Below are 21806 nucleotides of genomic sequence, written 5' to 3' on the forward strand. Positions count from 1 at the left end.
TTGGCAGCTGCACATCTAATTCTTCTACCCAAACAGTTTCAGGCAAGTCCCCATGAGCCTCCCTCCTGTCATTCCTGGTCCCCATGGAAGTCAAACAGAGAAAGGCTGGCCTGAAGAGTACATTGCCAGTGGCGGGCAAGCATGGCGTGAGGCACCTCGCCACCTGCACACCAAGGGTGGCCCAGTTGTGAGCCCTCCGCACCTGCAGCATGGCCACCTCGCCCGGCCTGCACGGGCCCCACGTGGCTGGTGGGGGGCACTCGGGCCACCCCGCTGCTGGTGACCAAGGTCGGGGCCGAAGAGTTCAGGCACCGCCGCTCTGACTTCTCCCTGCAGAACAAGGTGCAGGAATAGTGAGTGTCCACTTGGGTTCCTGGTTCCCACACTACCCTCAGACCTCTGCTCCATGAGACCCACGCCGAAGGCTAAAAGGGATTCTGATTTTCCTGCCATGCCAAGGCCACACCTGTACAATTTTAATTTTTTTAATGGATTCATTACCACTATCATCACATTGTTAAAATATATACTATTATCATTATTGTGCTTTCTTTTGTTTTCGCAGGACTAGGGATTGAACCTAAGTGCTACATCCCAATCCTTTTTATTTTTTATTCAACTGAGCAACAGGGCCTTGCTAAGTTGCCCAGGCTGGCCTTGAACTTGCAGGCCTCCTGCCTCAGCCTCCCAAGTCACTGAAGACACGTTTAGAAAACCACCCCACGCTTACTTTTCGAGCTCCAGCTGAGTCTTGAGCTTCTTCTTGGCGCCCATGGTCAGAGACTCAAACTTGTTGAGGTCTTCCTCAGTAAGGCTCAAAAACTTGCACGGGAGAAACCAACGACAGAGTTACTAAGACTCGGAACCGGAAGCCAAGGACTCGGGCTAAAGTGACATGGCCGGGGCCTATTGACACATCAAGCCTAAGCCATTAACAGAGGACTTGGGGACAGGACATCGTCCCCTCACCAAGTGACCTGGTGTGAACCGACCACTATTTCACGCATCTTTTCAGCAGAGACCCGGGCTTCTGCTCACCTCCCGCACAGATGCCGCGCGAGGGGCACCAGGTGGCCCTCTGCTCGGCACAGGCCAGTCACCAGCATGGGTGAGCTACGCGGACAAATGACTGGAGAAGTCACAGTTCCACCTGCTACAGAGCTGCCCCTGGCAGCAGCACCCCACCCCCCGGGACAGCCCTAGGGAGACACGGTCCCCTGGGCACACGCCAGCCTCTGTGGCGGGAGCACCAGCATAAGCAGACGGTCCTCCCTCAAGGGCACCTTCACTTCTGCAGGGTCGCAGGGGCCGTCCACGGGGCAGCAGGTGCTCTGGCTCTCACCTCGCACCACAACCTGCTCTGCAATCTAGCCATTTCAACCCACATGCTCAATTAGAAAAACTTAAAACTGATCAGTCATCTCTCTTGGGTGGGGACTGAATCAGGGGTGCTGTACTACCGAGTTACATCCTCAGTCCTTTTTATGGTTTTTTTGTTTTTGTTTTTTTGTTTGTTTTTCTGAGACAGGGCCTTGATTGTCCAGCCTGGCCTTGAATTTGTGATCCTCCTACCTCAGCCTCCCAACTGGCTCAAATTACAGGGCTGTACCACCACCCCCAGGTAATAGGATCTCATTTTTAAAGACATTTATAAATCCAAAACAGACAGTATTACAAATATACTTTAAAAAACCTTGATTTTGCTTTGTAGTAAAAACTTGATTTCTAGGTTCAAGAGCTGGGTTTTGGACACATGAAACTTGCAGCTACCAACCTGTCCTGTCCAGCGGGGGGAGTGCAGAGTCCAGATACCTTGCATGGGTTAATTTCATCAGTGGCAGGCAGACTAGAAACACTTCAGAATCTTAACAAGGGAACAATGCTCCTGATCCACTGCTCTATTATAAAAACCAATTCTGTGAATATGCCTCAAAGAAGCTGCATCCACTGCTCGAAGCCTGCCCCATTTCAGTAACTGGGATGAGGGCATGGGCTACACAGGATGTGGACAGATGAGGGTGGTGCATATTGTCTACAGCAGGACTCTGCATGGGGCCACGCTGGTCTCAGGGTGCTGTGGGTGGATCCCTGGAACTACATATGCAGCGACCTGCCTGTTCACAACAGATCCGGGCCGCGTGATCTCTACCTTAGTTCCTCCACTCCACATGACCTCCAGGGACAAGGTCAGGATACAGGCAGCTAAAGGAGCACTGCCCACACGGGCACAGCCCACACAGGAGCCTGCGTACCTTCTCCATGGTGAGCTGCTTAAAGACAGGGTAATACTTGTGTAAGCGCAGCTTCCTAAGCCAGTCTAAGATCCCATTTTGCTCCTGGGGCTGAGGGGCCTGCAGACTGGAGGGCATCAGGATGGCAGGCGGGGCGTCCACCTGGGCCCGGTAGGCCAGTGCCGAGCCCGTGCCCCCGGCGTGGGAGCAGTGAGGCAAGGCAGCAGCTGCGCTGGCCGAGTGCTGCAGATGGTGCTGGGCGCCGCTCTGGGAGGACGGGATTCCGGCCACTCCACACACAGGCCTGCAGGACAGGAGACAGGCAGGGGCACAGAAACACTGTTTTCCAAGACTTCGGCGGCACCAGGCACTCTCCTGATGGCCCCCACTCCTGCCTGCACACGCTGTCCAGCCTACCATGAACCCTGGAAATACCAGCGCCCTCTCCAGCCCGCATCTCAACCACCTGCTCATGGTGAGACTGCTATGGGTGCCCTGTGTGCAACAGACACGTGCACCCACATACCTGTGTGCACCCACATACCTACGTGCACGCACACTGTGTACATGTCCATCACCAACAGACCTCTGGTTGGGATGCCTAGTTTGTTAGTCAAAAATAACAAGAGGGTCCTGATAGACCTAGACCCACAGTGACTGCTCAGCATTCTGAGGACATCACGAACCACACCATCTCTACCCTGGTCCTCGCGACGTCGTTCAAGACTCAGACCGAGAAGGACCTCACTCTGCAACTGCTGGCACAGTTAGAGCCAGGGCAGGTGTGAGGTGGGGTGGCTGCCCCCGCTCACCTGCCAGACACTCCCATCACGGCACCCACTTTCGGAAGGGAGGGGTTGCCAGGACCTGCAAGTTAGGAAAAGACGTGTCAGAGAAATTCAGACAATGGAAATGTTTATGTTTTTTCTGAATCATTTTACAAACTCACTTGGACTTTGAAGCTGTTGGGTGGGAGATGAAGTGCTGAAGAACTTCTTAACGTGGTCATTTTTCAATACATGAGAAGGCAATGAAGCCAAATACCTACAAGTTAAGCAAAGGAGCTTTATCGTCAAAAAGGCATTAATGGTCACTACTGGGAGCACGGTCTTAACTTTCAATTAAGAAAAATAGATATTTGAGAAAAAATAGGCAGCATGTCGTAACCCACATCCTGCCTGCTGCCGGGAGTCCTCCTTGCTAGGCCTGTGACATGAGCAATGAAAGCAAGCCTCCACCCGCTGCCCCCTGTGTGCGGCCAGGTCACAGGACATGAGGATGGCAGCCCGGGAGCAGGACAGCAGCTCCTTGCACAGGACCCACGTGACGGGCGACGTGCACTCAGTGGCCACACACGCATGACATTCAGAGGCTCTCAAAGGCACAGTAAGGGGTGGTGCAGGCTTCAAAATCCCTTCACTCATCCATTCAAAGTCGCCCAGAGGCTGTCCAGAGCCTTCTAAGACTGAGGAGAATCCTGCAGGCAGCGGAGACCCATCTGGGGGCAGCCGCGTGGCCAACGGCTTGCCCAGGCCCCCAAAAGACCTAGCCAGGAGCCTCACCCACCTCAGGCCTGCTTCCAGATCCACGTGGTTCCTCTCCACGTAGAAGGGGTCTGAGCCAGCCAGGCAGGGAATGAGTTTCTCCAAGTTCTCTTCAGGGCAGAGCTGAGACAACTGAAATAGAGGACAGGCCAGGAGGGGCATCAGAACCAGCCACACACGCAGAGCTCCACCCAACAAGTCCTCTGCTGGCAAGACAGGACTGACACCAGTCAAGCCATTTTGGCATCCTCCATGCACTTACGGAGCAGAAAGACACTGCAGGACATCCCCAGCCCGCAAAGCCCGACAGTCCCCTGGCCCTTCCTCTCCAGGAGCCCTGCAGAGGCTGGGAAGCAGGACCACCTGCTGGATCCAGGGTCACACAGGGACCACCCTCAGGAAAGACAGGACCCTCAAGCCATCGGCTCCCCAGTGGCCCGGCATGAGGAAGAGGGGCGGCCACACAGGCAGAACAGAGGAGGATGGCCACATGGCACATTCCCCCAGGTGAGCAGGTCACACACATCCTCATTCAGGAGCTCTCTTCCAAAGAGGCTGGCGACGCACAGACAGACCCCTGCGCCTCCCCTGGCCTCTCTGTCCAAGGCAAGAGCCCTTAACCACGAGGGAGGGAAGACGTGCTCCTGGCCCGGGGCCAGGCACACATCCAGCCTCTGGGCTGAGATGAGGAAATGTGCTCTTGCCGCTGTCACCAGGCCACAGGGAAGGGCCACTGCCCTGGAAGAAGGGTAAAAGCAAACGCCCTCTGGCCCTGGTGGAGGGGTACGAATCCCCACCAGCCCAGGACCCTGCCCCACACAGGGCAGCAGCTACCGCTGGGGACGGACGAGGGTGCTGAGGACGGGACCCCGCGGTCCAGCACAAAGGCCCACACCCGGAACCGAGGCCCTCCCCCCACAGGCCCCACAGGTGACAGCAGCTGAGGGTGGAGCAGGCCAGGAGAACCCCAACACCCCAGGTAAGTGGCCCTGTGCCGGAGCTGCCCCAGGGTGACCATGGTGACACCCCCAGGGCCAGCTCCTAAGGGCCCGGCAGGAAAGAAGGCCCACTGCAGGCACAAGTGCCACTTCCTCAGCCTCACATTTGCCACCAAAATGCCCAGTGACCAGAGGTGCAGGGCACAGAGGAAAGCCAAGGGGCTAAACTCAAGACAGAGCTGGCCAGGCGCGGTGGCCACCAGTGGTCCAGCTGAGACCCAGGCAGGAGGATGCGTGTTCAAGGCCAGCCTCAGCAACTTAGTGAGACCCTGTCTCAAAACAAAATCTAGAAGAGACGAGGACACGGCCCAGTGGCAGAGCGGCCCTGGTGCAGCCCAGCACCAAACACTGAACAGGAGACACAAAGCCATCACCAGGGCCAGACTCCGGGGGACCCAGAGCAGACCGGAGCAGCCATGTGAGCATCCCACAGGACCGTGCGAAAAAGGGCGCCTTCCACAGAGGGCTGGGCCCTGCCACAGATAAGCAGGCCAACAAACAGGACACGAGCCTGGCCCAAGAGGGGACACGAACCAACAGGCCCCATGCAGCCAGGACAGGGTGAGGGACACTCAGCAGATGTCAGCACTGAGCACGAGAAACTGTCCAAACTGCAACCCGGAGCCAGCCCAGAGCAAGGACAGCAGAGGCCTCAGAGGCCTGAGGAGGAGACAGGAGGCCCCCAGAGCCAAGGGAGGGTGCCGAGCAGGAACCTCTCAGAGCACGTTGGGGGCGGTGCTAACACCCCGCGACCAGCCAAGGGTCAAGGGACAGAAGTGACTACAGAGGAGTGTCTGCTGCACAGTGGGGAGCGGGGCACGGGGCACAGGGGAGGAGACGCAGGGTAACGTGCGTCCCTACCGGGGATGGGTCTGGACCCGAGGGCACAGGCCTGCATTCCTGCTGCCTGGCGGGCCACCAAACAAGCACCAGCAGCATCTCCCACTCCTGCAGTGAGGGCGTGGCCTGCGACCCAGTGTCCTCCCCAGGGATGGGCCTTGCTTTCACAATGGAAGTGCAAGAGCCACTTGGGAAATGCCCTGGATATGCCACCCACTGTTGAAAGGGAGCAGAGGGAAGGTCTGACACTGGCCCAGGCAGGGGTCACCACCGTGGCCCTGGCCAGAGCCAGAGAGCGCGCTGCAGCACATGTGTGCGCAGGCCCAAGGCGTCTGATAGCAGTGATGCTTTCTGCTCAAAAGTCACTTGTTGAACCAATTTAAAAATGAAAAGGGAGAACCCCATGTGTAAAAGTCAGAATGAGGGGCATCTGTCTGCTCAGCCCCTGAGCAGGACCCTCACCCTCAGTCTGTGCCCAAGAAACCTGGGTGGAAAAAGCAGAAGCGCCCCAGCCGCCTTGCCAGGGGCAGCTCTGCCTGTCTCCCCAGCTCCGGGGCCCAGGCCGGGGCTCACTGCTGCAGCCTGTCCAAAGCAGACCCCCGACTGCTGCTCACAGGACAGGAGACCCCGCAGTCACACTGCAGGATGCGCAGCTACCGGGAAAGGAGCCCTTTGTTATAGGAGCCTGAATCACCTTACCTTTGAAATAAATTCAGTCACTTCTGAGGAAGATTTGGTTACTGATGTTACTGAAGAATCAGACCACAAGACCTTAAAAACAAACAAACAAACAAACCTTAGAAACAGACGCCACATCCTCAGTTCACAGCACACATGACCAGGTGTTGATGGTGGCACAGGGTCAGCAAGCACCTGGGGAAAATGGAACATGCAGGCCTGCTCCCCTTGCCACCAAAAGGAGCGTCACACGACTCGCCCCCAGGCTTAGCACCCTGCTTTATGCAATACTCAAAAGCCACCACAGGATGCCAGCCCACAGCAGGCTCGCTTCCTCGAGGGGCCTCCACGTTACACTGGGTGCACAATCAGCGTTTCCCAGAACTCGGCCCCTTCACCTGAAAGCAAGCATCCGGGCTGAGCAGGTGCTGTAGACACAGGGACACCATGAGTCCACTGGGTCACTGGCAGAACCAGGGGGGCCTCATGTAAGTACATCCATGACTCCAGGACTCCACGAAGGGGGGGCAGTACAGGGACGGGGACAAGTCAATCTGGAGAGTCCAGTGGGAAGACCCAAAAGGGCTAGCTGGCAGAAGGTCTGTGTGCCCAGTGGCCAAATGTCTACCCCGAGTGCCTTCTTCCTGCCCAGCCTGAACGCAGAGCCCCAGGGAGCTCCTGTCAGGGGCTGGTGGCTCGTGTCATCCCAGGTGAGACCAGTGCAGCTGGCTTGGGTACCACTAGACCTGCACGAGGGGCACTGTGGCTGCCAGAGCCTCTTCACAGAGAGCAGCCCGAGCGGAGTGGCCACAGGGATCAGACAGACAGGGCAGCCTCGGGGAGACAGAGGGGCCAAGAGTGAACACCACCAAATGCAAACTTCACCAGGTCCAGAAGCACTGGAGGGCCCCAGGCAGGCAGTAAAACGACCCAGTGTTTCTAGTAAAATTGAGACACTGCATTTGCCCTGGTTCAGAGCAGAGAACTCAACTGTCACCCCACTGTCACCCTTCCGCACAGTGCCCGGAGCTGAGCCTCCCTGCCTGGCTGGGAGGGCCTGGAGGGCTTCTCTAGACCACGGGTCCCACCAATCTCTCCCCACCACATACGCCATCATGCAGTGCAGGAAAGGAAGGGCCCGGGCCTCCCAGAGCCCGCAGTCCCCACACGTGCCCAGCCTGCCTGCTGCCAGGCGTGCCCCCAGCTGATGCCCTGGAGGGAAGCTGGGCTTGCAGGCCCCACCCGCGAGCTCCCCAGCCCAGAGCTGCACTGCACCACGCACAGCAGGGCCGACACTGTGCCCCTGGGAGGGGCTGGCAGAGCCCTGCTGCCGTGCTGGGGGGGCTGCAGTCAGACTCCTCCTCCTGCTCCCCACCCACCCACACCACACGGAGGCAACAGCCAACACAGATGCGGTCCAACAGCCACATGACAAGGCTGGCACGGACGTTCATGTGTAAAGTGACATTTGCTCCACACGTAACACTACTATTCTCAACGAGTGCCCAAGGTGGACACAGAGGAAACCCAGCAGAGCACGGGGCACAGAAACCTAATCTGCAGGAGCGCTGCACAGCAGGGTTCAGACCAGCCCACCACCCTGGGGCCACCTCGGCCCTGACGCTTGGCCCCGCTGCCCACTCAGCCCATAGCAATGAGGCGGGCAGCCCCAGGAGGGCCATGGAGGTGAGACGCATGCCACATCAGCTGACCTCTGTCACCCAGCCCAAGACCCACCGACCACTGGCCACAGGGCTCCCCGCTGCCTCCTGAGAACCAGCATGCAGACTGACACGATGGGAGGTCACCCGACACACAGACCCGCCTGGGCTCCGTCACACACAGGGCCTCGCTCTCCTGTGTCACTTCCCCACACAGCACCACCCTCTGGAGCCCCATTCTGCACCAGCAAAAGGCCAGCCAGATGCCGCGGGGGTGCCCCTGGTCACAGGCCCTGTCTACAGCTCACACTGAACCCCCGGGAGAGCAGGCGGTCCAGGGCCCCGACTGTCCCCAGTCCCAAGGGAAGGGTGAGGCTGACCAATAGAACTAAGCACCTGGAGAAGGCACAGACCCTCTTCTCTTGTTAAAAGCACAAAACACCCTTCACGTTCTCAAAGAGCTACAGGACCCAGGAACTGGAGGCTGGGAGAGAAGGGCAGTAAGGACCTGTTTGGTTTTGTCTATTGTACCAGGGCCTGAACCCAGGGGCTCTTGGCCACTGACACATCCCCAGCTGGGTTTTTAGTTTTGAATTTTGAGACAGGGTCTTGCTGAGTTGTTGAGGCTGACTTCAAACTCACGATCTTCCTGCCTCAGCCTCCCGAGCTGCTGGGATCAGAGGCGTGCACCACCGTGCCTGGCTGAGCCAAGAGTTTTCTGAAATGAAACCCAGGGCAGCAGAGGGGACGGAGATGAGGTGATTCTCCACACAACAGAGCACAAGACCCCAGAGACCCCAGACGGACAGGGCAGCCTCAGGGAGACAGAGGGAATGTGGGGGGCCACACGCAGACAGCAGGAATTCCAAGCAGGCCAGCAAAGGAGAAGAGAAAGATGAGAAGTCACTAAGGGAAGGTCTCCACGTATGGACCCAAGTCTCAGGCTAAGAGCCCGACAGGACGTATGGGGCAGACCTGCACCAAAGATCACCTCCCGGAAACACACACCTGGGACTAGAGGATCCCAGAACCTCCAGAGTGTACAGAAGTGGCCACGCTCGGCCCAGGGCAGGAGCCAGAACAGACGCTTCTCCACCGCAACCCCGCAAGGCAACCAGCAGCAGAGAGCAGAGCTCCAGCTTCCTGTAGATGATGGCGGCCAGCCTCAAGTCCATTACCAAGCGTCAGGCTGGACATTCAAGGAGAACTCTAACAGGAAGTCTCACAAAAGGGTCTTACCCCTAAGTGCCTTCCCAGACGCCACCAGAGCCCTCCCCAAACACAGACCAATCTCCCAGGGTCAGGGAGAGCAGGCTCCTGGGACAGAGCTGTGGACGCTCTCAAGCCACGGCTTGGCCCTAGAAGCACCTGCACCTGGACTGAAGAGGAGCCGCGGGAGGCCAGCGCTCCAGGCCTCTCACTAACAAAACCCCAGGCAGCCCCGACCCCAAAGCAGCAAGAGGCCCTGTGAGAAAGGAAGAGGGGTGGCCAGGCCTGGCCAGAGGACCCTCATGGCCATCCAGATGTCGTCCAGCCACCAAGGCGACATCAAAGCCAACATCTAAACCACACACACACACACACACACACACACACACACACACACACACACAGTCTGATATAAAACAAAAACTCAATTACAAAAATAGCTGTCAAGACTCATCCTCAGCTGTGGTGAGCCGTTTCTGTGAACTGTGGCCGCCATTACAAGATGGCGCTGGTTTCCCCTGTAGTCTGTGACAAACAACTCCTTATCAGAATGAGTTGGCACGCTGTGACTTGGCACCCTATGAGAAAAGTCCACGTGGCAGTTGTGCATTGGGGCTTTATCTGCTTTATTAAGGCTGGGGCACACGGCAGTAGTAGTAGTGGCAGTAGTAGTAGCAGTAGTAGTAGTGGCAGTAGGAGTAGCAGTAGAAGTAGTAGTAGGAGTAGCAGTAGAAGCTAAAAGACATGTCAATACAAAGGCCTGAATAAACTGCTGAGAGAAGAAAAAGTATCAAGGACCTGAATAAACTGCTGAAAGAAGATTCCTGAGTTGCGTCCTCCTTGCGGGCAAGGGGTCGCGACACTCAGCTGCTAGGATAAGACATTCAGGAGGTTAACACTTCGAGATGCACAATGGACAGCATGCAGGTGCTGCCCCACTGAGCTTCCTCCAGCCCCTCTTGCTTACTTGTTTGTTTTATGTGGTGCTGAGGGTCGGACCCAGCGGCGCCCGCCCCAGCACTAGGTGAGGACTCCAGCTCTGAGCCACAGCCCAGCCCCACCTCCAGCCCTTTGTATTTTAAGGCAGGTCTGGCCAGCTTGCTGAGGCTGGCCTGGAACCCGCGATCCTCCTGACCAGCCTCCTGCACAGCTGGGGTCAAGGTGCACCTGCGCACCCAGAGCTCTCCTTCCTAAAGTGATCAAGTCAAAGCAGCTCCTCAGGCACGGCAGGTGTCTCAGACGCTGGGACCCTTCCGCCTCTTTCTCCCTTTTCATCACGTACAGCGAGGGAAGTTTCTCTTGGACGGCTTTAGCTATTTCATTATTTTTTCTTATGGTAGTAGGCATCGAACCCAGGGCCCCACGCAGACCAGACGAGCGCTCTTCCACTGAGCCGCACCCCCAGCCCTCCTGAGCGATGTCATTTCCTGAATGGTGAATCTGGACAAGGTGGTAGCATGTAGTCACTTCACCTGTGCACAGTTACAAATTTCATATTCAAAATATTCCATTATTCACTTTTTGCACGCGGATTGGTTTCCTAAAGTAACTGTCAATACAGCGTCTCAGGACAAGACCAACCCTGTGGGACAGGAGGAGAGAGCCCATTCCCACGAGAGGCAGACACGTGTATCTTGAGGTGACCCAAATCCATTGCTGACACCTTCCCCCGCAACAGAACCTCTTCCTGTGTGCTACTGACAAAGCCATGGGGCTGGCGGGGCCAGGCTGGGGACTCTGCCGGGGACAGCGAAGATTCTCCAAGAGGAAGGTGCTTCCAACCCCGCTGGACTTAGCCAAGGCCTCCACCCTGAGCTCCTGGTGGTCGGCTCTCAGGTGACGCTCTTCGTCCACTCACAGCACGGCTCGTTGACGCGACAATCTGCTTACCTTCCGTGAGAGGGTCCTGTGGGCTACAGGGAAACCCCGACTCTACAACAGTTCTGAGAGCATGTTGGCCAGCAGCACACGATCCCAGCCGCTCAGGAGGCTGACCTGAGGCCGGCAGTACAAGGGCAGCCTCTGCCACTCAGCGAGATCCTGCCTCAAAGTTTAAACAAGGGCTGAGGTGTGGCTCAGAGAGAAGGGGCTTGCCGAGCATGTGAAAACCCTGGGTTCCATTCCTGGTGGCACCCCAAAAAAGGAAAGAAAGTTCCAAGCTAGAGCGACAGTGAATACCACAGGTGAGGTGTGCCCCCTGCATTTTAACAGGGGCCACTGGCAAAGCCACCCACGCCAACAGTTAGCAGACCATTCTTGGAGGCCTCCCAGCCCTTCCCCAGGAAACCCAGGCCCTCTGATGGCCGAGACAGGCCTGCCTTCTCCGGGATCCTGGGGGACACCCTGCTCAGAAGTTGCCTCGTACTAGGTCGGTTCCACACCGTGACAACTCCTGGCACTGCTGACTGCTCAGCAGCTCGTGCCTGTGTGTGGCGGAGAACACTCCACGTGGGGACAGAATGCGACATCTGCTTGTCCGTTTCCTGGAGACAGTCGGGGTGCTGCTCACAGCTGGTCCTGGGTGCCGCCCAGAGCTGTGAGCGCGGGCTGAGCCTGTGTGGAGCTGGCACTCACGATGTGTGTCCGTGGCTTTTCCTGCAGGGCTGGAGCTCAAAGGCAGGCCTTGTGCCCGCCAGGCCAGTGCCCATCACTGAGCTGCACCCAGACCTTCCAGTTTTTAAAGAAGCCGCCAAGCTGCTTCCCACAGTGCCCACAGCCTGGCCAGCACCGCAGCCAGACTCTTCCCCCTGGTCCTGCCAACAGCCAAGGACGCCCTCTGGTTCTGACAGCACTTGCAGTTGGTCGGCGCCCGCCGTCTGACCGCTGTTCCTGCCGCCTCCTCCACGCGGTTCTCATCTTTTGTCCATTTTGTCTCCCCGAAGAGTTCTGGGCTCTTTATATATTCTGAATGCCACCCTTCGTGGGACCTGGGAGGCGTGAGCTCTCTCCTAACCCTGCCTGTCCTTTCATCCTCCTCCTGCATCACACATCTGCGCTGAGACAATGTCCCCTGGTTGGTGTCACGAGGTTCCTGTGCCTGCCTCTTGAAGCTGCGGGGCTCAGGGCCCAGGGGGAGGTGGAGGTCGGGCTGCATGCCACCCCACCTTCCTGTGCCAGCAGCTCTCACGGGTCAGACCTGAAGGCCTTCCTGGACCTTCCCGGGGGCCTGGCCCTGCACCTGGCCCCTGGCAGTCTCCAGAGGCCCAGGCCGGGTGCTGCAGCTGCACCAGCAGACAGCAGGCAGCATGGACCTCCAGCTGCGCCTTCTGGTCACGACTACTGACGACACCAGCTCTGCACACAGCTCTCCTTTCCCTTTGCACTGGGGATTGAACCAGGAACACGCTACCACTGAGCCACACCCCCAGCCCTTTTTTGTACTTTATTTAGAGAGAAAGTTGCTTAGCACCTCCTTATTGCTGAGGCTGGCTTTGAACTCAGGATCCTCCTGCCTCAGCCTCCTGATCTGCTGGGATGACAGGCGTGGCCACCACCTGGCACTTTAATTTTTATTTTGAGATAAGGTTTTGCTAAGTGCTCAGGATGGCCTTGAACTTGTGACCCCCTGCCTCAGCCCCCAGGCCCTGGGATCACAGGGACGCTGCGCTGTGATGTGGTGGACACACAGCTTTTCAATCAACTTGTTCATCACTAACACAGAACAACCCCACTGGGATGGGTTTTTTTTTGAGGGAGGGGTTGCATCAGACCAGAGGAAGCTGAGTGGGGGGGTGTGGAGCCATCTTCTTCACAGAGCCATGGCCTCTGACCACCGGGGGCTCTGGTGACCAGGGGAGATGCTGGAGGTCAGCAGCAGGCGTCCAACTCTTCTGTGTGACAGGGGACTGCCCGAGACACATGAAGATGAGGGGGACACCATCAGTGTCCCCCTTGGAGCACAGCGCCTCCTTCCAACAGGACGGGACAGTGTGTGCCCTGCAAGTATGCCTCACCAACAGCACAACAGTTGGCTGGGCTTGGTGCTGGGGTTGCCCAGCGCCTCCCCTGGGCTGGGCGCGGCCCCCCATGGACTCCAGCACTCGTCCAAGACGTCTTCAGGTCTCGATGAGGACCCCCTTGCTGTGCGCTTCAGATCACTACCACAGATGCAGCCTGGCTGTGCCCCCGGGCAGCTGGAGGAAGCACTGCCCTCGGAGCACAGGCAGAGGCTGCCAGGAGCCGCCGCGCCTGCTCCTCAAGTCCTCCACTTCCGCTTAACCCCCGGGGCAGCACAGTCTTTGGCCACCCACGGGGCAGCGTGGGAGCCCCGAGGCGAGCACAAGCAAGTCTGCCCAGGCAGCGCACAGGCGTCCGGCAGGCGGGGATGGCACAGGGGGGCAGCTCCTCTTCAGTCAGAAGCGCCGGGAGGAGGTGGCAAGGGCCCCACCCCGTCACGGAAGCTCAAGTCTTCCCGGGAGAGGAAGAGGCACATTTGGTTCTCGACGTCACCAGTTCTCATGCCACGTGGCCCACTTTCCTTGCCACAAATAACCATATCGTGGACTAGGGAAATCAAAGCCTGCCACGACCAACCAGCCAGACGGAGAGGGTGAGCTGACTCTCCCGCGAGGGCGTCCCACACCAGCCTGCTACACACAGTGCGCGCTGAGCCTGGCCGTGCATGCCCGAGAAGGACAGAAGCCAGGGGTGCCGCGTCCTGGACACCCAGGAGCCCAGGGCTCCTGCAGCCTGCTGTCCCGCACAACCCTGAGACCCGGAACTCAGGGGCTCTGCTGGCCAAGACTCAGTGCCACTGCCACAGCCAACAGCCTCCAAATTCTAAGGTCCCCCTGCATTTTCAAAGGACCCCTCTGTATCAGAGGAGCCAGGTCGCACATCGCGGACCTCCCAGATCCCAGGAGGATCCGTCCCAAGCAACAGCCTTAGGATGTATGACACAGGCACAGTCCTTGAAACCCCCGTGAACTGCTTACAGTGCACACACCGAGCACCAACACCGCCCTCACTCCTCAACACTCCATGGGCTGCAGGCAGGTCTCCCTGACCAGCTGGTCTCCTGAGACCACACGCCCAGTAGGTGACAGAACCCGACAGCGGCACCATTCACCAAAAACCTTCCCAGCCTCTTTCACAGCTGAAGAGGTCCAGCAGCTGCTTTCAGGAACAGTTCTCTCTCTCTCTCTCTCTCTCTCTCTCTGTCCCAGGGACTGAACTCAGGGGCACTGGACCACTGGAGGTGTCTGAGCCACACCCCTGCCCTATTCTGTACTATTTAGAGACAGGGTCTCACCGAGTCGCTCAGGCCCCGCTGTTGCTGAGGCTGGCTTTGAACTCACGCTCCTCCTGCCTGATAGTTCTTAAAAGAAAGATTGAAAGGTGACCTTGCCCCCCCTCTTCATGCTGCCTCTTGATGCCCAGATGGACACCTGAGGCAGAGCTAAGGGGACACGGGAGGCTGAGAAGCTCACCAGGGGCCGGGACCCTGGGCACTCTGAGAGCTGAGCCTCCACGTCATCACACTCTACGGCAGGGGCCCAGACTCAGACCCCGTCGGCTCCAGCTCAGGTCCTCCATGTCCTCCGCCTGGAGCCAAGGCTACGCCCCCAGAGGACACACTCCTCGCTGGGAGCTTCCCACCCGACTGCTCCCCAGGGCCCAAGGTTCCCACGACAATGTCCTCCCTTTGCTGAGGGGAGGTGGGGGCACAGAGGTCCAGCTACTGTCCCCATCACACTGTGACAGAGGCAAAACCGCTCCAGAGCCCTGCCCGGTGCCCACCTGGGGGTCTGCGGTGAGGAGCCAGCCACCAGCCCTGGGGGTGCCCACCTGGTCACTCCCACTGGCCTGGCCCACCTCACGCAGAATTTGCTCTGGGCTTTTACTCAGGTAAGTGGGTGCCTGTTGGTGGCAAATGTCTTGTTCCTATCCCTTGGAGGAGAGGGAAAAAACTTAGTGTCTTACCTCAAAGGAACAGTCAACATTTCTGTCACTGTGTGTGTGTGACAATCCCTTCAGGTCTATCTTTTCAACACTCACTGCAAAAGTAAACAAACAAAACAAAAGCAGAATTACAAGGTGAAGTGAGAGCTCGAGGCGCAGCCCGGTGGGCATCCCCGCAGTGGGCATCCCCACGGTGGGCAGCTGGAGCCTCAGACTGCCAACAAGCCTCCCGGCGCCCCGAGGCCAGAGGCCAGACCAAACCGGGAAAGGAAGAAGGGCAGGGAGCCTGGCCGCAGGCTGCGTCTCCCATCACCCGCCAGCCCCCAGCAGGGCCACCGCCCTGTCCACCCTGTCAGTCCCACCTCAGGAGAAGCAGGGTTCCACACCAGCCCAGGGACTACTACCCGGTCCTCAGAGACAGCAGGGGGCGTGTCCCGGGACGCCTCCCATGCAGTCAACACCCCATCTAAGAGCCCGCAGGCCAGCGTGACCGACCAGGCCAAGCAGGGTGGCCTGGGGCCAGCGCCTCGACTCTACCCTAGGCGTGGCTCCGGGGATGCACCTCTCACTCCAGGGCCTGGGTCTGCGTGAGCTCTGGATCACTGGCCGCCCACACCTGCTGCTGGCCAGGCTCAGCTGCGCAGGGTCGTCACAGCCTGCCACCAGCAGACGGGGCAGCTGGGGCGGGCCAGCAAGAGCCCCGAGTAGCGGGTGCCCATGTGCAGGCTGTGGGCATGGCGTGGCAGCTCTGACAACCCCAGGGATGCCCTCTGACTTATTCTGGTTTTCTTCCTTTCTTCAAATAACCAAGAAGGCATGGTCTTCAGGCCCCACTCCCAGTCTCCACGCGCTCGTCCAACGGCAGGGTGAGGGGTGAAGAGCGGCCCCGGTTAACTGGCTGCAGCTGCACTGACTTTGTTTTTCTTTTCCTTTTTCTTATTTCTTTTGTTCCTGGGATTGAACCCAGCGCAGCTTAACCACTGAGCCACTTTCCCAGCCCTTTCCATTTTTTTATTTTGAGAATAAAATAAAAATCAGAATCTCGCTAAGTTGCTCAGGGCCTCACTAAGTTGCCCAGACTGATCTCATACCTGCAATTCTCCTGCCTCAGCTTTCTGAGCCCTAGGATCGCAGACACGCATCGCCACACCCTGCAAGCTTCACGTGTTTAAGTCCACAGAACAGCAGGCTCATGCTCATGCCGTAGCACACTGGACGAAACCCACAGCTTAGGCCAGGGGAGACCGCAGGGCTCCTCAGGAGATTGCGCTGAACATGCGCTGAACACAGATTGCCTTAAAATTCGACTGAACGTCCTTTGTGGAGTGGGACAGTCACTCCTGCAGGCTCACAGCCCCACGCTCTGGTGGCCGGTGCCCACCCCTCACCTTGCTGTGCAGCCTACCACGGGGCATCCTGCCTCAGCAGCTGTGCGCCCACCTGAAACACTTGCAGGTGAACCAGACCCACCCACAAACCGAGCTCAATCCGCAATGATGGAGGTGTCCCGGGTCCCAGTCACCTCTGTAGGGTGAACCCCAGATCTGCATGGAGGCGAGGCCCATGAGCACTGCAGGCTACTGTACTGTGCACCTGGACACTGGCCACAGCCCACCGAGAGGAGCTGTGGTACAGGTGCCACGGGCAAGGCCTCAGTCAGGCTGCCATGCTCGGCTCTCTTCCGGGCAGTGGAGCACTCTGACGGCTGGACAGAGGGCAGGCCCTCGGCAACCCGGGGTTTGCAGGGGTGTCAGGGAGCGCAGACCAGGAGTATCCTGTGGTCACTGGCCACATCTGATGAGGCTCAGCGGACTGGGCCACCGGAAGCCTTCCCTGGAGCAGCACCCTGGGGCTACCAGGGGCTCCTCTGAGCATCACCGCCCCCTCCCCAGGCCGCTCCACACGTGCACGCCCCCTCCCCAGCCTGCTCCACACGTGCAGGTGTCTCCTGCCCACCTTGCTGCCTTCCTCTCACAGTTACTGTTTTATTCTGATCACTTCCACTAGATTCAAATTCAAAACAGCAGTACAGAACGTCCCCACACACACCTGGGCCGCGAGTCCCCAGGGAAAAGCAGCCCCCAGCAGAGACCTGAGCGGGACTCATGCCACAAGCAGAGCTGAAGGAGGCCCGGCAGCTAGAGCTGGGCAGTGGCCCAGAGCAAGCCCTCAACCCCAGGCTCAGCTCTCCCCCAGGCAGCCTGCCCGCCCACAGTCCGTGCAACGTGCTCTTGTGACCACAGTCTTGTCCATCATCAGCTGGGTCCCCAGCAAAGGGGCCTGCCTGGGGCGCCCTCCACAGCAAAGCTGGCCTTGCAGCACCGACCGGCTCTAGCCCACCTCAGGGAAGCAGCATCACGTCCACTTGAACTAAATCAGGTGCTGGTGCTTTCCTCTTGCTTTGTGGACAAATGCGTTTCAGAAACACCTAACTAATGTGATCTGTAAACCCAGTGCTGGGCTGGGCTGTGGCTCCTTGGCAGAGCGCTTGTCTGGCACGTGCGAGGCACTGGGTCCATTCTCAGCAACGCATATAAATAACTAAAATAAAGGCCTACTGACAATTTTTTTAAAAACTTTAAATAAAATTAATAAATGTTAAAAAAAAAAAAAAACCTTACTGGGCTAAGGTGGGCAGCCATGGAAGCCCAGGGAGCCCAGACACTGCGGGCTGGTGGGGTCCCCAGGCAGGTCCAGCACGGCCACTCCACCATGCTGGCGAGGCTCACTGCTTTCCGCCGTCCTCCCAGGGGCACTGTATGACCACAGCCTGGTCTTCTGGCCAGAAAAGGACTGCAAGTGCTGGGGCGGCAGCGGCCGGCGGGGTGCGAGTCCAAGCGCCTCACGCTCCAGGTAGGCCGCCTCCAGATCTAGATCTGGGGACTGCCACGGGGAGGCCCAGGCCCCCACCAGCAGCACTGCAGACGCCTGGGGCACGGCACCACGGTCCACGGCCCGCCTGGCGTCAGAACAGTCAGATCCAAGCCACCGGAGGGCGGAGCGCCACGTCTTCTGCAGGGCGTAAAGGAAAGCCAGCATCTCACGCCTTCACACTCTTCACAGAAGAGCTACGGGATCCACCACCTAGGCGGCCAGAGGCGGGAACTACAGGCAGGACGCCCAGAACTATTATAACGTGCCCAGCAAGCAGGGCAAACACCCGGACCTGAGAACAGGCGGAAAGCCTCAAGACAGCAAGACACAGGAAAATCGTAGAACTGGATTTTTTTCTTTAACTCAGATGGTGGTGGGAATAATGAGCAGCGAACAGACCACATCCAGGACACAGGCTAAAGGTGAAGGGGAGCAGGACCCTCTCACTGCTGAGAAGCTCACTTCCACCACGGGGAAGGGAACCAGGGTGGGCCTGAGGCCAAGATCTGGGTGGGATGCATCCCTATGCACACGCACGTGCACACACACACACGCACACACTCGCTCTGCCTGCAGCCTGGAGCAGCCCCTCCACTGCAGTGGCACACCAGAGCTGGCAGAAGGGCCTGGAACACCTTGCACACCAGAAAGCAAGGAAGTACCCAAAGAAGGACAGAACAGGCTAAAAAGACACTATGCTTAAAAAGTCAGCTTGCAGGGGCTGGGGATGTGGCTCAAGCGGTAGCGCGCTCGCCTGGCATGCGTGCGGCCCAGGTTCGATCCTCAGCACCACATACCAACAAAGATGTTGTGTCCACCGAGAACTAAAAAATAAATATTAAAAACTCTCTCTCTCTCTCTCTCTCCTCTCTCTCACTCTGTCTTTAAAAATAAATAAATAAATAAATAAATAAATAAATAAATTAAAGATATTGTGTCCATTTAAAACTTAAAAAAAGTCAGCTTGCAGGGGTTCCCACAGTCCAACTTGGGAAAACATCCACAGCGAAGGGAAACCCAACAGGCAATGCAGGCTACAACCTTCTGAACTGACAGCAGTCCTAAAACAGGCAGATGAACCCACCAGTGTGGCCCACCACTACGAGGCAGATGAACCGGCCAATGTGGCCCACACCAGACACCTCCACTGTTCCTTCTGTGTGGCTGATGCTGAGAGCAGAGGTACCCCAGCTCCTCCAGGCTGACTGTGACCCTGGTCACCCCCAGCAGCCATTCCCTCAGACCTGCAGGAATTTTTGGTGTGGGTTTAACTGGATTTTTCTCTGATGCTTTATTTCCACAAAGTCCTCCAAGCCACAGTGTGTAGGCTAGGGGACCTGGGATCATGTCCACTGGGAAGACAGGTGGACTGAGCCCAGTGAGAGGCCCAGCATATCACTGGCACCTTGGGGACATTAGGTGTGGCTGTTCAGATGCCAAAACTTAATGATTGTTATACGAAACTTACTTCGAAAAGTTACAGTTAATTACTGATGATGTTTGGAAATCGATCTATTGTAAAAATACTTAGGGATTAGTTACTTCAAACATCAAAAGTTTACATTTTACGTTTTCTTTTTTTTTTTTGGGGGGGGGGGACAGGTTTGAACTCAGGGGGCACTGACCACTGAGCCACATTCCCCAGCCCTGTTTTGCATGTGATTTTGAGACAGGGTCTTGCTGAGTTGCTTAGGTCCTCACTGTTGCTGAGGCTGGCTTTGAACTTGCCATCCTCCATCCTCAACCTCTCACGTTGCTAGGAATACTGGCGTGTGCCACCATGCCCAGTGACATTATCTTTCTTATAATTGAAATAATCTAGATAACAAGGATCACCCCAGACCAAACTTGGCCACTTTGGTACAGTCTGAAAGGTATGAAAGTATTTCATGTTCTTAAAAGTTTTAAAAATACAGTAGGGATGTGACTGAAGCCATGATGCACCCCTGTAATCCCAGTGACTCGGGAGGCTGAGACAGGAGGATGGAGAGTTCAAAGCCAGCTTCGGCAACAGCAAGGAGCTAAGCAACTCAATGAAACCCTGTCTCACCTCTAAATAAAATGCAAAATAGGGCTGAGGATGTGGTTCAGTGGGTGAGTGCCCCTGTTCAATCCCTGGTACCAAAAAACAAACAAACAACAACAACAACAAAAACAGAATATGTGACTGAGTCCTAAAAGATCCACAAAGAGCAAAGACCTACTACCTTTCCTTCTCAGAAAGACCTGTCAACTGCCAAATCAGAGCATCGAGGGAGGCCAGGGCCCAACTCTGCTCCCCCAAGGCTGGCAAACCCACGCTCCACGAGGACCACAGGAGCAGCTCCACGCTTAGAATAGTGGAAATGCTGTCTCAGACTCAAGGGGAAGAAACAATTCTACCAGCGGAGGAAGGAGAGACACTAGAAAGAGTGCTTCGGCAGAGCCTGGAGGAGGTGTGCACTCCCTCCCGCAGACAGGGAGGCCCGCCCGCTGCCCGCCAGCCAGCCACATTCTGGCCAAGAGAAGGCAGCGACGGCGAGGCCAAGTCTTGCGTGAGTGGGGCAGAGCTCAGCCTTTATCCCATGGGTCTTGTTTTCCATCTTTTAGTTTGGGGCGAATTTCACATCCAGCAAACGCCCTAAGAGTACAATTCAGGAAGTCTGGGGCAAAGGTCCGCCTAGAGCCAGGTCTCCCCTGCAGCCGGCAGGACAGCAGCTTCCAGCACTCCACTCCAACAACACAGGTGACCGTCCCCTCCCAGCCCAGCTCCACAAAGCATCGACCACACCGCTAGTGCGTGGCCTCTCCTACTCCGGAATGGGTGGCTGCATCTCGTCTGGGGTGAGCTGAGCCTTCAAACTCGAGTACTGGTGGGGGTGCACACTTCACTTCTCTGGAATGGCCCGTGGGATTCGGACTACAGGGGCAAAGGAGCCCCAGGGGCTGGGCCTGACCGGGCTGGCACACTGGGCAAGCGCGTCTTGCTTTATAAGGAAGCCTCCAGCCGTTGTAAATGCCTGCATCCTCCTGCTCCCCGGGATCACATCAAGTTCCTGGTGTTGCTGGCCAGGTGCCTGCTGCTCCCTTGGTCATTTCTGTGGAAGTGACCATGCGGCACTGAGGCCTTAATGGGCACTTCCCTGATGGCTAAGAACGTTCCTTACCTCTTACTTCAAGATCACACTCTGACTGTCCTGGACAGAACTGTGTTGTGTCTAGGTCAACTGCACAGCTACCTGTGTCCCCTGCTGGCCTAACCACTCTCTGTCGGCCCGCAGACAGCCTTACCAGACACTCCCTGTGGTCACACCCACCCACCACCTTCCTGACCGCCACTCGGGCCTTCCCGAAACCCTCTGGGCTCTGGAGCAAGCTGCCCTGTCTGCACCCCATGCTCCCTCTTCCGCGGCACCCACCTTGGTGGCATGGAAGCCTCCCTGTGCTCAAGAAGTTCTGCAGACAGTCTCAATGACAAAATCTTACCAGCCTCTGGGCAAACCTGAAAATGGTTACTGTGCCTTCAAGCATGACTGATAATTTAGTTACAGAATTTTGGAATCAAAGTCATGCTCACTGTGAACTGGGAAAGTTCCCACGGTCCTGCGGCGTCCCACCCACTGTGGGTCTGGTGCTGGCTCCGTGCACCCAGCAGGGGCCTCTGAGCTCCCCTCTGCCACATCCCACCTCCTCTTTCCTGTGAACTGGCCAGACAGGGGGGTCCTTTCCTTGGGATTCCTGCTGAAGAGGGGTCTCCCTTGCTGGACCTGCTGCTGCAGTGTCTCCTGTCCTGTACTCTAACACCCTGGGCGAGCGTGGCCTCCTGACACCGTCAGGATTTGGTTATCCTGCAATCACATACAGGTCCTGGGAGCTCCTCCTCATTCCCCA

The 21806-nt window shown here is 57.4% G+C and overlaps 1 protein-coding gene across 1 annotated transcript in view; it reads right to left on the bottom strand.

The window, feature by feature from the left end:
- The window catches only part of Zcchc14 (zinc finger CCHC-type containing 14), a 58475-nt gene that overhangs the window by 6908 nt on the left and 29761 nt on the right, over window positions 1–21806 (bottom strand). Inside the window, exons 3-10 of the mRNA XM_026401824.2 lie at window positions 15084–15157; window positions 6313–6384; window positions 3798–3907; window positions 3181–3275; window positions 3044–3098; window positions 2253–2535; window positions 731–822; window positions 203–330 (exon numbers count right to left, since the gene is read on the bottom strand). Coding sequence (XP_026257609.1) covers window positions 203–330; window positions 731–822; window positions 2253–2535; window positions 3044–3098; window positions 3181–3275; window positions 3798–3907; window positions 6313–6384; window positions 15084–15157 — 909 coding nt within the window. The remainder of the gene's footprint in view (window positions 1–202; window positions 331–730; window positions 823–2252; window positions 2536–3043; window positions 3099–3180; window positions 3276–3797; window positions 3908–6312; window positions 6385–15083; window positions 15158–21806) is intronic.

This window comes from Urocitellus parryii, chromosome 15, assembly GCF_045843805.1.
Source record: "Urocitellus parryii isolate mUroPar1 chromosome 15, mUroPar1.hap1, whole genome shotgun sequence".
NCBI lineage: Eukaryota > Metazoa > Chordata > Mammalia > Rodentia > Sciuridae > Urocitellus > Urocitellus parryii.